Source organism: Elaeis guineensis, chromosome 1 (genome assembly GCF_000442705.2).
Source record: "Elaeis guineensis isolate ETL-2024a chromosome 1, EG11, whole genome shotgun sequence".
In the NCBI taxonomy this organism is placed as follows: domain Eukaryota; kingdom Viridiplantae; phylum Streptophyta; class Magnoliopsida; order Arecales; family Arecaceae; genus Elaeis; species Elaeis guineensis.
Genome location: NC_025993.2, coordinates 25337059 through 25351192, shown reverse-complemented (window position 1 = coordinate 25351192; position 14134 = coordinate 25337059). Strand labels below are relative to the sequence as shown.

Genomic DNA, 14134 nt, shown 5'->3' with positions numbered 1-14134 from the left:
TAGTGGCAAGACAAAATTTGAATTTCAGATTTTTTTTCCCCCCTTTCATGTATTGATTTATAATTGTTCTGGCACTATCCTAGTTAAACAGCAGAGCATGATTGGACAAGGATGAGCAGGTAGGAGAAGTTTGATTTCAATTGAGGTGTGCATCATGATCATTGCTCAAAAAAATATGTGTGCCTCATGATCCTCATTATGGACCTATTCTTGATTGCAAATTGACCTCTATCCTAGTCACAATCTTGGTTTCAATATTGAGGTTGCTGATTCAGGTTTCCTAGTTCAAAATTTGATACCAACTTAATATCAATGTCAACTTTTGTCATGCTACCAATTTCTATCCAATTTAGAGGCTTTATATAAGGTTCTTGAACATGACTATTCCTTGGGTTAAATTAGTCTCAAATTAACCCATAACTCAAATATATACGTTCAAAGGTTGGTTAATCTAAACCACATACTTGTAGTTAGTAATGGATGTCTGGACCACGTATATAATATCTATGAAGGAATTATGAGCCATATTCCCATACGTAGACAATGATAGGCCAAGAAAAAACTGATCCATGCATTCATCCAAAACTTGTACGTCAAGGACTTTTATGCAGTTTCTTGTCAGCCACAGTAAAGCTAAGAAAGTAAAGAATTCTGATGGACTCCATGTGGATGTCCTCTAGGATTTGGGAGCATTTATAGGTGCCGTAGAGGTAGTGTAAATTTTCTCGTCCATGTCCAAAACGGATGATATCTCTCGGGATATGGATATGGATAGAATCTCTTGGCATACATTGAAGAGGTTCACTTTATGATAGGTTATAAATGGAGACAGGAGGGTTTAAACTTTACAACTCACCAAAATGTGTTTTTCTAGTCATGTTTAGTATCTTTGTGGTAGACACAATGGATACACTTTCAGCTTCATGCTATGCAGGAAAATGAAAGCAGAAAGGTAGAGGGAGAAGGGAAAAAAGACTTTTGAAAGGATGAAATCAAAAGACACATAAGAATTGACAGAATTTATCATACCGGACCACCAAAAAAAAAAAAAAAAAGGTGTGTGTGTGAGAGAGAGAAGCCAGTATTCTAAAATCAGTTGGATATGTTAGCAGCCCTAGGAGAACTCCAATCCTCTCTTGCTGGACTGTTGGAGGATAGCTTCGTCCCGTGCACCTTTCAAAGCTACAGAAAAGCTAACGGCCTTGCAAGCCTCACATATAGCCCAGTGCTCTGGAGCTCTTTCTCGTTAGTTCCTGTTCAACTTCATCATCTAACAAAATATTTTATGTTGGAGTTGTATAATATTTTTGAAGGACTAAAAAGTATTTTCTAAAAAATAAAAAAAATATTTTTTAAAAAAGTGTTTGGTAAAAAAAAAAAAATTTCTGATTTTCTACAAATCTGAAAATGTGGGAGAAGCTTCATTTTGGAGTTTTTTTCTCAAAAACTCTACTTGGCTGTCAGGAAGCCATTATAGATTTCAATGAAAGTTTTTTGGTGACCAAAATATCCATCAACAAATCACAGAATTATATTATAATTATTAAGTAATAATGAATTATTATATTATATTATATAGCTTTGAATTATTACATTATTATATTACAATGTATTATTATACTAATACATTACTCTGTTATATTTATTATATCATATTATATAATAATATTTTAATATATAATTAATATATTATTAGATTATATTATATTATACAGTACTATGCAATATTTTTATTATCATTTAATCATATAAAAGCATTTTCTTACTTCAGTTACTAAACAAACGTATAAATACCATTGCAATTACCAAACATCTTTTGCAATAAACAGTAATTTTCTAGCAAAAGTTTTCGATCCACAAGTTCTACCAAACCGCAAGCAAGGCACTCCCCTTCCTTGAATAGCTGTCATACTCTGATACTCATGTTTAGATCGAAAGGCAGCAAAGTGATTGATGTTGTCAAGAGGTGGTGCTTGTCCTTTTCCTCAAAGAAGAAAGTAAAGGTCAAGCACTGACCTCATTGCCAGGGACCATCCCTCTACTTCTCCCTCGCCATCATCACCAAGAAAGAAGATCCTAATATTCATTTAACACCACTCACGGTTCACTTTGCTTGTTCATAACTTCAGAAAATAAAAGCAAAACAAGGAAAAGCATATCCAACCGCATGATTGGCTCCTCAAAAAGAAGCATGAAATGCCTATTTCAAGTTCGCATCTTCCAACATCTTTAGCAGCTGAAGTGCATTTTGAACCTACTGTATGAAATTTTTCACCTCTAGGAATATAATATACCAGTATATCACAAGTGTAAGATTGTATTTGGACATCAAAATAATTATCCTAAATGGAAATTTTGAAGGATCACTATCAGTTATCATTTTTATAGCACACACAGGCAAGCATTTCACCGAAAACGTAAATTCCAAGAGCCTCTGTATCTAAACAAAACAGCAGAAAACCCTGAAACAGATAGTTTGTTGAAATTACTTGATTCCACTGAACAGCAAGTTTTCCCAAAGGCAACATTTGGCAGGCTCATTTTTATAATAAGCAAATTACATGTACTGAATTTAAGATGGCCGTTTACATAGATTCCTTCTTTAAAATGTGAATTGTTGAACCAGCCTTCTGACCAAGCAAAAAGACAGAATTAGCATTGCATGTTTTCGCCCTTATCCAGGCTCTATGTTAGTCACAATATCAATCTCAAAACTACCCCCATCTTGATTGCTCAAAAAAACTACTTCGGTTCTGTGTTACAGTTTGACACGCATATGACATTATGAGAATATAACATGCTAACCAAATTAAAAAAGCTCGAGGAAGGTAAGCCAAAATTTATATTTTTTCTATTTATAACACATCAAAAATCTTATTCAAGAGCAAAAATTAAGCATTTTATTTCTTAGTCTTGAAGTTGTTGAACAAGGATGATCCTGTATTTGATTGAAGCCTCTGTACAAAGTCCGGCAATATCTAGTCAACTGGCACTTCCACTTCCATTTTCAAGCCAGGTTTGCCAAGAATCTGAAATAAGACATGCACCATGAGCAAGAGGATAGCATGCATTAAAAGCAGCAGAGAACATCTTTATCGTTCCTTGAAGGACGGATATCAATAATATTGTGAAATTAATAGTATCAGGAGAAGAGATTGATAGTTGTTCTTTTGTGTGCTTGTGTGATCTCTCTGTTGCCATTCTTGTTATCTTGTTCTTGTTCTTTTGCCTTTATATTTTTTCCCCCTTTTTCTTTCCTAGTGGAGGAAAGAATAATGTATTCTGCACATGCTTTGCTGGGACATTTGCCAGGCTGTGCCTAAACTAAAAATTAGAACAAAAAAAAAAAAAAGAAATTAAAAGCCCTTTCTCTAATTAAAAAGAATATTTAGAAAAGGAGATCACTGGTGCTGTGCAGACCCGTGCAGGAATTAGCCCAGCACTTGAACCTTCCTATACTGATTTTATTTTTATAGATTTGGTTATCCCCAATGTAACTGGTTTTTGAAAAGAGGAGGAATGTTATATTGCAAGCTTCACATCATTTTGAAGCGTTCATGTCATCCAGCTGTTTAAAGACAATGTAATAGATGAAAATCTTACTGTCAGACAAATTATTAAGCTCCAAGATATGAACCATAAATCATGTACATAGAGAAACAGGAATGAATGAGTAAATCCATATATTTCATGAAACACTGCAGGATTTGCTCAAAATGCAAAAGCTTCATGATATATCTGTCAGTTCTCTTCGTGAAGATGATTGATCTACAACATCTATAGAGTGATAAAGAAAATCTAAGAAATTCCTGGACTTTTGGAGCTTGACACTGTATAAAGGAGTGGTCTGAAAGTCAGTCTACTCAGTGAGTTGATGATGCATTCCATTCACTCTTTGGAAGAAGAATATCAAATGGCTCTCAATGCTGAAGGAAAGATCAAATGGTCTTTCAGGAAGGGTGAGAATTCTAAGATGAAGGCAGCCATGCAGAACCAGGAAACTTCTGCAGCTACCTCGGGATGTCCAAACCCAAGTGATGGCCGTACAGATAAAGAGCATGGGAAGGCTACTGCTGCACAAAATTTCCAATGTCTCACATGTAGAGAGGCTGGACACAGCGCATATTAGTGTTCTACAAAAAGGCAGAAGTGAACTTAGCTGAAGATTAGCATGAAGAAGAAGAGAAAGAACCAATCTTAGATGAAGAACCTGAAGAGAAGCACTATGATGCTAATTGTGATGGAGAAAATATTGTGATTCGCCAGGTTGACCAGTGGTTGAGTCGCAATATTTTCTAAACTTATGGTTTGACCTATGGTAAGACGTGTTTTGATGATTGATTCTAGAAGTCATGAGAACACACCATCTAAAATCATGAAACAAAACTGAAGTTTGCACCTGAGTCCCATCCTAAACCTTACAAGATGTCATGGCTGATGAAGGGAGGTGAGATTAATGGTCACAGAGAAGAGCTTGATTAAATTTTCCATTGTTAAGTATGAAGATGAGATTTATTTTGGTATATCCTTGGAAGGCCCAGGCAATTTGATTGAAATGCTCAGCATGATGGAAGAAAAAAATACTTATTCTCTTGTTAGAAATGGGGAAAGGTGCTGAATCCATCCAGGAATGTTCCTCCTAATGTGCAAACCAGAAGCCAAATCAGCTTGCTATCTTGCAAAACTTTTGAGTACGAGGGAGAAGGTAGCATATGCCGTGGTGACTATGGGAGAAGCCAAGAAGGTAACAAACAGATTCCAGAAGAAGTTTCAAGCTTGCTGGACAGATTTAAGGGCTTAGTTCCAGATGAACTACCTGCTGGTTTGCCTCCATTCCGCAATATCCAACATCAGATTGACTTTATTCCAGGTGTTGGACATCCTAACTTGCCTCATCATAGCAGCCACCCAAGACAAGTTGATGAATTAACTTAAAATACGGCTGATTAGAGAGTCCAAAAGTCCTTGCCCTGTTCTTGCAATTTTAACTCCCAAGAAAGCTGGAGCATGGACAATGTGCATTAGTATGGCCGTAAATAGGATGACTGTGTGACAGAGATTTCCAGTTCCATGGCTTGATGACATGTTTGATTTACTTTCTGGGGAAAAAAATCTTTTCTAAGATAGACTTGCATGGTGGCTATCATCAAATTTTTTATTAAACATGGTGATGAGCAGAAAACAGCCTTTAAAACTGAAGGTGGGCTGCATGAATGCCTTGACATGCCATTTGGATTGTCCAACGCTCCATGTAGTTTTATGAGTCTTACGGTTCAAGTTTTGACGAAGCTTATTGGCAGATTTGTTGTCATGTATTTTGATGAGATTTTGATCTATATCCAGGATAAGAACCAACACTAAAAGCTATTGGCAGAAGAATTCCAGTTCTTATATGACAATCAGTTATATATCAACCTAAAGATGTGTTGCTTTGACTGACAAACTTTTAGACTATGTTGGAACTGCAGAAGACATTCAGGTGGATGATGAGAAGATTCAGGCTACTCTTGGTTGACCAATTCCTAAAAGCTTCGCTGATGTTTGAAGCTTTCATGCTTGATCTTCATCATATCGCTGTTTCATGAATAATTTCAGTACTATAGCTGCTCGATGGATGTCTTAAGGAAGAAGGAATTTCAATGGACAAGTGATGCTGAAAAGAGTTTGCAATTTCTGAAATACAAGCTTGTTGAAACTCCGGTGTTTCCTTCCTGATTTCACAAAGACATTCCAGGTTGGATTTGATGCTCTTAGTGCTGTTCTAATGCAACAAGGAAAGCCAATTGCCTATTTCAGTGTAAAGCTTAGTGATTCCAAGCTGAAATATTCAACTTATGACAAAGAAGTATGTACTGTGCTTCAACCTTCAAGCGTTACAGCATTGGGAGCATTATCTCATTGGAGTTTAATTTATTCTCTAATCTGACCATAAACCTCAGATTTCTCAAAGCACAAAAAAAGCTGAATTCTCATCATGTGGATTGGGTATCTCACTTTGAAAAAAATTCTTTGTTTTCAATCATAAATGTGGTTCTCTAACAAGGTTGCGGGTGCCTTAAGCAAAAGTACAACTTGCTCACTAATCTTTCTTATTAGATCTATGGATTTGATCTCCTACCAGAATATTATGCAGAAGATCTGATATCCACTAAAGTGTTGCAGGACTTAGATGAAGGAAAAGGCAGGAATTCATGATCATGAATGGCTTTCCTTTTCAAAGGAAATCGGCTTTGCATACCTAAAGGTTCACTTAGAATATTTGTCATTGAAGAATTGCATGCAGGTGGAGTTGGTAGACACTTTGGAAAAGACAAAACAGAACCATTTGTGAAGGAGTGATACTTTTGACCTAACTTATAATGTGATGTAGCTTGGATTGTGCAAAGATGTTTTGTATGCCAAAGGACCAAAGGGAGTACACAGAATACAGGTTTATACCAACCTCTTCCTATTCCATAGTTAACTAGAGAGGATCTATGGAATTTTATTCTTGGTCTGCCTACAATTCAGAATGGACTCAATTGCATCTTTTTTGTTATCGATCAATTCTCTAAAACGGCTCATTTTATACCTCATAAGAGCTTTAACAATGCTTCTCATATTGCCATTTATTCTTTCAAGAAGTAGTTCATTTACATGGTGTTCCAAGGTCCATCACTTCAGATCATGATATTCAATTTGCTAGTCACTTTTGGAGAAAACTTTGGAGGCTTTTGGAAACTAAATTGCAGTTTTCTAGTGGCTATCATCTGCAAATTGATGGCCAAACTGAGGTTGTGAATAGATCTCCTGGAAATCTGTTGAGAAGTTGGATTGGCAACAATCCAAAGAGACCAGAGTTTGTTGACTCTCTTCATTGGTCTGCTAAAATGACTACTTTTGAAGTAATCTATGACAGAAATCCTCATCATGCTTTGCACTTATTGTCATTGGCAAATTAGTCTAGAGTAAGCATGGAAGTTGAAGATTTGTTGCTCACGTCAAAAGTATTCATGATCAGGTAAATAAGCAACTGAAGCAGTTCTAGGAACTCTACAGGCCTCATGCTGATATCCACAGAAAAGAGGTTGAATTTCAGCAAGGTAATCTGGTTATTGTATATCTCAGAAAAGAGAGATTTCATGTTGGAGCTTATAACAAGCTCAAGAAAAGAAAATCTGGGCAAAATTCTAAGAAGTTGGGATCAAATGACTATTGCTTAGAATTTCTGGAATTTGACAATCAGTCCTTTCTTCACTATTACTACAGTGACAAGGATAGGGTTTCATTCTGCTTCATGCAAAGTCCTCCCTCAAAGCCACTTACTGTCTAGACATGAGCTTTATCACTACACGTCACGGCATTTACACTCAGTATTTGGTTCACTGGAGAGGCAAACCAAGTTCTGAAGATGCATGGAAATCAGCTGAAGAACCAATGAAGATGGATGAGTTGTTGTGGAAAGACTTGACTTCAAAATTGAGGTCAATTTCTTTTCAAGCTAGGAGAATGATGCAGAAGCAAAATCTGATGACATGCAATACAAATCAGAAAGCTATTAGAAGAGTCCAAGCTGCAGATTCTGCAGCCTTGACTTTATTTTGAGACATTACTACTTAGTTGTTTCAATTTATTAACATTTGGTAACTTGGACTGTCTCTCAATGTGTCTGGCCCCTTAGTAAGTTGTAATCTCAATGAAAAAATGTCTAGCATTTATTGCAGGCAGTGTAATAAGGGTCTATCTTACTATAATTATCAATGAAATGAATTCCAAAGCCTTTTGAATCAGAAAATATTTTCTGCAAGTTTCTTGCTAGTTGAGTGGGTGAATCCTCCCACCAAATCAAGCATATGGCTCAGTCACATGAGTGGCTCTGTGATTGGCAAATTAAATGGTGCCTGTTCCCCTGGTCAGTGATTCCCAGGATTAACTTCTTTCGATTTGGTTTAGACATCCCTGTAGGCTTTCAGCCTGCATTGAAGAGTCCATGTGGTCAAGCCAGCCCGATCCCCCAAGAGGGGGGAAAAAAAAAGAACTCTCAAGGTCTAGTTTTCATACTGCAGGGATCAAGCCCTGTGACAACCCCATGCTCTCCTTCCTTCTCCCAACTCTCTACCTTCCTTCTCTTGGATCTATCTTACGGATCCAGCAAGATCTGGCCAGGTATTCCTGAACGGGACTTTCTTTAAGGACTGGGCTGGATTTCCTATAGGAATCGGGCTTCTTAGCCTGCCCAGCCAATTTTTTCTAAAGGCCCATCCTAGTCTTGACCCAGATCCCATCGATTGGCCTGTTGGACTGTAGGATGAAAAAAAGGGCTATGGAGCTTTTTCTTTCCTTCTTCCACAAGATTTGGGCTGGAGAGGGATATGGGCCTTACTTAAACAGGCCATGTAATCGACAATCTAATGGGAAATCCAGCTCAATCTTGCTGGATTTCCCAAACTAGCCCTAAATGGGATAAAACTCGTACAGTGACACAAAGAGGACAAGCCTAGTTCAAGATAATATTGTAGAGATACTGGAGAATTGCGGGCATCTGCAAGTGGACTACAATATATTTCTCCCTCATTGCCCACTCATCACATTGAACTGCATAGTCTTACAACATGCTAAGCAAGAGACCAGCATGAGTACCAGACTGATTATTATTGACTTAATAGTGCACAGATTGACGTCTTGATTCATCCAAGCCATCATGTCCAAAAATACACCAACTCAAGAAAGTCTTAAGATCATAGAGAACCCGTAGAAGTTGATTACATGCATATTCTAAAAGCAGGAAGCAGACTTTCTTGCAAAATGTGGCTGCCAAATTAAGTAGCAAAGTTAACGAGCTTCTGTAACAATCTGCATTATAATTGTGCACATGTGCACTATGTACAAATGCATGCTTCCACACAAATATACAAGCACATATGCGACAACTATGATAGCTTATGCCATGTTTAATCCACAATTATAAACATGATGACTTATGTCATGTTTAATACATGTTCCACTAGCATGGCCGCTAGCTTTTTGCCGCTTGCAAGTCTAACCTAGTGACAGTAGCAAATGGTCAAGCTGGTCAACAATATTAATATGAACTGCAGGCCTCATCTAAAGATTAAACTGATTAAAGATCAGAAAAGGGCGGGGGAGGAAGGAGGGAGGGGGAGAGAGAGAGAGAGAGAATGGTGGGGGCTATGGAATTTTCTTCCGAGATCTTCAACTTTAGTTTAAAGAGTTTAGAAAAAAAGATAAGAAGGTTGATAAAGGGTAAGTGGATGGTTGAGATCAAGGATTTAACAATCAAGGTATGAACTTGTAGCAGTCATCAGCCTGCACAGCATGTACCATGGTAAGGGCTATAAAGATTTGGCATGAGCTGGTTCGAATACCCCCCCCCCCCAACTCTGAGTGTGTGTGAGTGAGTGAGTGAGTGAGAGAGAGAGAGAGAGGAAAAGGTTATCAGATTGGTTCAGGTCAATATGGATCAGTATGGAGTTAGTTTGCTTGCAGAACCATCTTGAAGGGTGTCCTCTATTGATTCATGGCCAAGATGGTACATGCCAAATGATATGTGGCTGGTCTGGGTGAAACTTAATCCTCAATTTTGGATCACATATATACTCTAAGAATCCACTTAGATTAACCTTGTATATGGTTCAGATCAGAAAGAGAAGAGATGCATGAAAACAAGTTGGCTCATTTAAGACAATACGGCATTCAATAATCTGATTTTCAAGGCATGATAATGGTGACAGATGATGCACAAACATTGACCTCAATATTGTAAATTAGCAAGTGCAGACACACACATTTGCTAGACAGATACATGTCTCCCTTGCCCCCAATTCATATCATTTAATTTTGACATACTTTAGAAGGTCTTAGATATGTTAAGAAAGAGATTAGCACATTTACTAGACTGATATCATGTTTAACTCAAAATTGTTTGTTGACTGGCGTAATGAGTCAGCCAAGATACCACGTCTGACAATATACCTTCTCAAGATAGTCCTAAAATTATAAAAGAATCAGAGGACCAACATTAGCACATTCTAAGAGTAAGAAGCAAATTAGCAGACTTTCTTGCAAGAAAGAAGCTGAAAAATTTAGTGATAAAACTAATTATAAAGTCAATTGCTTTAAGAATTTGTGTTATAGTTGTACACACGTTTATTTATACACTAGCATGTGTTCCCATACATAAACACGCTCCATACATGTCTAGCTTATGGCATGTCCATATGTTCCATTGAAGCGGTGATGCTTGCAGATCTAACCTAGTGATAAGAGTAATGAGCAAGCTGAATAGCAACATTAACATGCACTCTGGTGGGCTTCATCTAGAAGTTAAACTATTGACAGTAAAGAGCAAAAAGAGAGAAAAAGCTCGCTATGGGATTTGGAATTTTCTTCTCAGATGTTTTGCTTTTGAAAATGGTGGTTTTGTTAGTGTAGAAAAGGATATGAAGGTTTAGAATCTCACCTATGAAATTAAGGTAAATAGTCAGGATCACATATATAATCTAGGGTCCAAGTGTCCAACTTACATTAAGCTTATGAATGGCACAGATCAAAGATTTGAAAGTTTAGTTTCTGTTTTGGACAAGTCTATGGTGTTGAAGTTCTGATAGTTTTGGCGGTTTGACAAATTTCACCACAAGTTTTGGAGTTTTAGTAAAAAAATAAAGAATTTTTTAAAAAAAAATAATGACAGAACAGAGGAAAATTACAAGAATATAAAAACAAGGTTATTTCTCATTTCATAATACTTTATGTTATTCGAGCTTTCTATTTATGTAGTTTCAACAATTTTAGACTAAAGTTAATATTACATATAAGTAAAATTTATTAAATATATTGGTATTTTGTGTTATGTAGGTAATTATTTTTGTTCCTTGAACCTTGGTTGTTTGAAAATTCATTATGTTTAAGCCTTTTAGTGCTTAGTACATTAAATGTTTTCATCATTTTTCAGTAGAGCTTACAATTTACAAACATATTGAATTTGGATGTTTCTTTCTCATATTTGTGATTAAGTCACTGCTCAATCAAATATATGTGGTCATAGAATGTTATATTTATTTTATATGGAAAAGGATGTCATTCTTGTAATGTATCTTGTGTTTAGATATTCATGTTACCCTTTGCAAAGTACTATAATAAAGGCCTTTTAGAGGCCAACCATCCATCAAGGTTTATCCTTTAATCCAAGAAAAAGAATGAAAAATTATCGAAAAATGATAGTATGTAGCCTATGTGCTTATATAAATAAAACGAATAACCACAATATGATAGTAAATACCAGAATAAAACTTAATCACTTAATACTAGTTTTGACTGAAACTGAATGAAATTGTCAAAACTGACAGAAACCTGCACTAGGGGTTAGTTTTAGTTCAGTCTCAACCGAAAAGGATTTGTTTGAGTCAAAACTTAAATCCTTGTTTCGATCAGAAAAGGAACAGATCCATTGAAAAGAATTGTTTCAATTAAGACATTCATTTCTTAATGGTTTGATTTTCCAATGCATGGTAATGATGACTGATAATGCATGGGTATTTGACCTTAACATTGTAACTAAGCAAGCACACACAAGTTAATAGCTCCACAAAACACAGCCTAAGCTCCCGTGGTGCTTGCATGTGGAGATGTAGACACATGAGCTTATTTAAGTAGTATATATTATATGACAGCTCCCCGCAGCATGCATGCATGCACATGTGCCTTTATATGCAGGTAACAAAGTATAGCATTAGAAGACTTCTCCTAAATAGAAGGATACACAAAAGTGTTCTGATAATATATTGTAAATGTGCAAGTTCAGGACTGATACAAAATATGAACTTTACACATACTCATTAAGACTTCCTCTTGATAGAGGAATTGATCAAAATTTCATTTTGACATAAAAAGAAATTAGCGTTTTTCCAAGGACTCATGATGACTTCATCATCCCATGCCATACACATGCAAATGCAAGACCAACACTTTGGCAAAGAATGAAAATCACTTTTTTAGACAATCTTAAGTAGCACATGCAAGCATAGATGCACAACTATTAATCGCATAACAGTATAGAATATGAGATTAACCAAGAAAATAGAAAATCATCCATTTCCAAGAAACATAATCAACCAAACCTGTCGCGATTTTTTTCCAAACCAACCTTGCAATTTTGAATATGTAGAAATTAATTAAAAACAAATCAAATAATAAAACAAAATGACTACCTTAACAAAATCTTCCAACAAAAGTGAACAATTTCTTGAGTAACCAGCCTCCTCCAATACCTGGCTCAGAACTTTCTGAAAAGCAAAATAAGAAGATACAGTTGTCAGGAAGTCTTAATATGCATTTTTAATACCACCAAAATTTTTCTTTCTATGCACCTAAATGTTAAGCCCTGTTTGTAGCTGTAAGCCTAGCAGCTGCTATGTCAATCAATTTCCCTACAACACTGATGGGTGGTAAATTATGAATTTTACTACAAATTATTTCTAATTTACCCAAAATCAAGACACAAATCTAAATGTGTTGAGTGTACTCAACATATATATATATATATATATATATATATATATATATATATATGACAACAACAGAAACAATGCTAGGAAAGTTTAGAACTATAATGAAAATAAAAACCTTCGGGACCAAAATATCACCTCTCTCTGCTCCTCAGACATGAAAGATCCTGTCAAATCACGAAGCACCTCCAACAAGTCTTTGAAAGTCACTTTTCCCTTACCATCAATGTCATACACCTTAAATATCACTGTTTCAGACATCAAACCATCAAACAATTCATATTAACCCATTCTTCGGCCACAATCTTGCCACTTAAAAACACCTTTTGAAACAGAAAACCACCGACTGACAGCTAAAGATTACATTTTGAGTCAAAAAAAAAAGACCAATCGACAACTAAAGATGACATTTTGAATCAAAAAAAGATAAAAAAGGGGGAAAAACCACCAATTGACACTAGATTCTCACATTCTATCTTCTGCTCGAGGGTGGCTTTCGAGCTGAATGTTGAAAGAAATGCCACAAAGTCCTTAAAGTTCAATCCATCGACCATCTTTAGCAACCTCTGCAACGAAGTTTCAAAAAAAAATAGAACTTTGATAAGAATCCAGACACGAAGAGACTCAATATCGCAACTTTTGGAGGAGGGCTCAGTCATGACACCTGGGAGAAGGGGTTGAGGGCGAATTCGGGGATGGAGAGGAACTCGTCGGCAGAGATGAATCCCTTGGCGTTACGGTCCAGCTGGCAGAATCTCTGGTAGAGGGAGACTATCTCTTGCAGCGAGACTAAACCAACTCAATGGATTCAGAATAATAAAGAGAGAAGAAGAGAAAAAAGATGAGAGAAGGTGGGAAGGCGTACAGAGATAGTTGCAGTGCTCCTGGACTTCCTCTATATCGTATTGGGTCAGCATCGACGAGGCGTTGCCCATTTCGATTGCCCTCTCCTCTCTATCTCTCTCGCGCCGGGGGGGGGGGGGGGGGGAGTTGGGGAGAGATGGGAGGATAAAGAGATAGGTGTAGGAAGGGAAGAGGATCGGATGTGGGCTTCTGGTTGGCGATGACGACGATGGGGATTTGGTGGCGAAGGGGGCCGATGGGATCTATCAAGCCTTTCTTTTGGCGGTTGGACGTTGCGAGGGCGACCCAGAGGGAGAGAGAGTGAGAAGGTGGAGGGAGGGGAAGAGATGGGCTCGTCGATCTCGTCTCTTTCCGTAGAAAAGAAGTGGGGCGAAGGTGTTGCGTGCCGAGGACAAAAAAGATATCACAGAACCCTACACATTTCTCTGTCGTGATGTCGCAGAAAAAACGAAAAAGAGGCTGGAGATAGAGGCCAAGAGCCTCTCTACACCATCGGCTCATCCAATTTAAGTGTCCAAGCTGGTGCATCCGAGAGAGTACTTGTAGATGTTCTTTGTAGGATAAGTTTGAGGTACATGCCATCCCCTTTATTGTTTACCCAATGTTTTAAGATTCATATATACAACCCTTCGTATGTGTAGAAAATGACAAATGGATGATTGTACACAAGAAAACTAGGAGTAATGATGCAATCTTTCGATAAATATTGGTTTATTTGACTATTTAATGTTCTGATGAATGAATCAAGGAAAAATGGTCCCTTAGTT

General features: G+C 37.0%; 1 protein-coding gene across 1 annotated transcript; it reads right to left on the bottom strand.

The window, feature by feature from the left end:
• Positions 1-2702: 2702 nt before the first annotated feature.
• On the bottom strand, positions 2703-13840 carry LOC105033052 (uncharacterized). Its single transcript, XM_010907700.4, has 6 exons — positions 13369-13840; positions 13168-13292; positions 12973-13069; positions 12642-12751; positions 12207-12281; positions 2703-3029 (listed from the first exon to the last, which is right to left on the bottom strand). The coding sequence occupies exons 1-6, from the start codon at positions 13436-13438 to the stop codon at positions 2979-2981; spliced, it is 528 nt and encodes a 175-aa protein (XP_010906002.1). The 5' UTR covers positions 13439-13840; the 3' UTR covers positions 2703-2978.
• Positions 13841-14134: the final 294 nt, after the last annotated feature.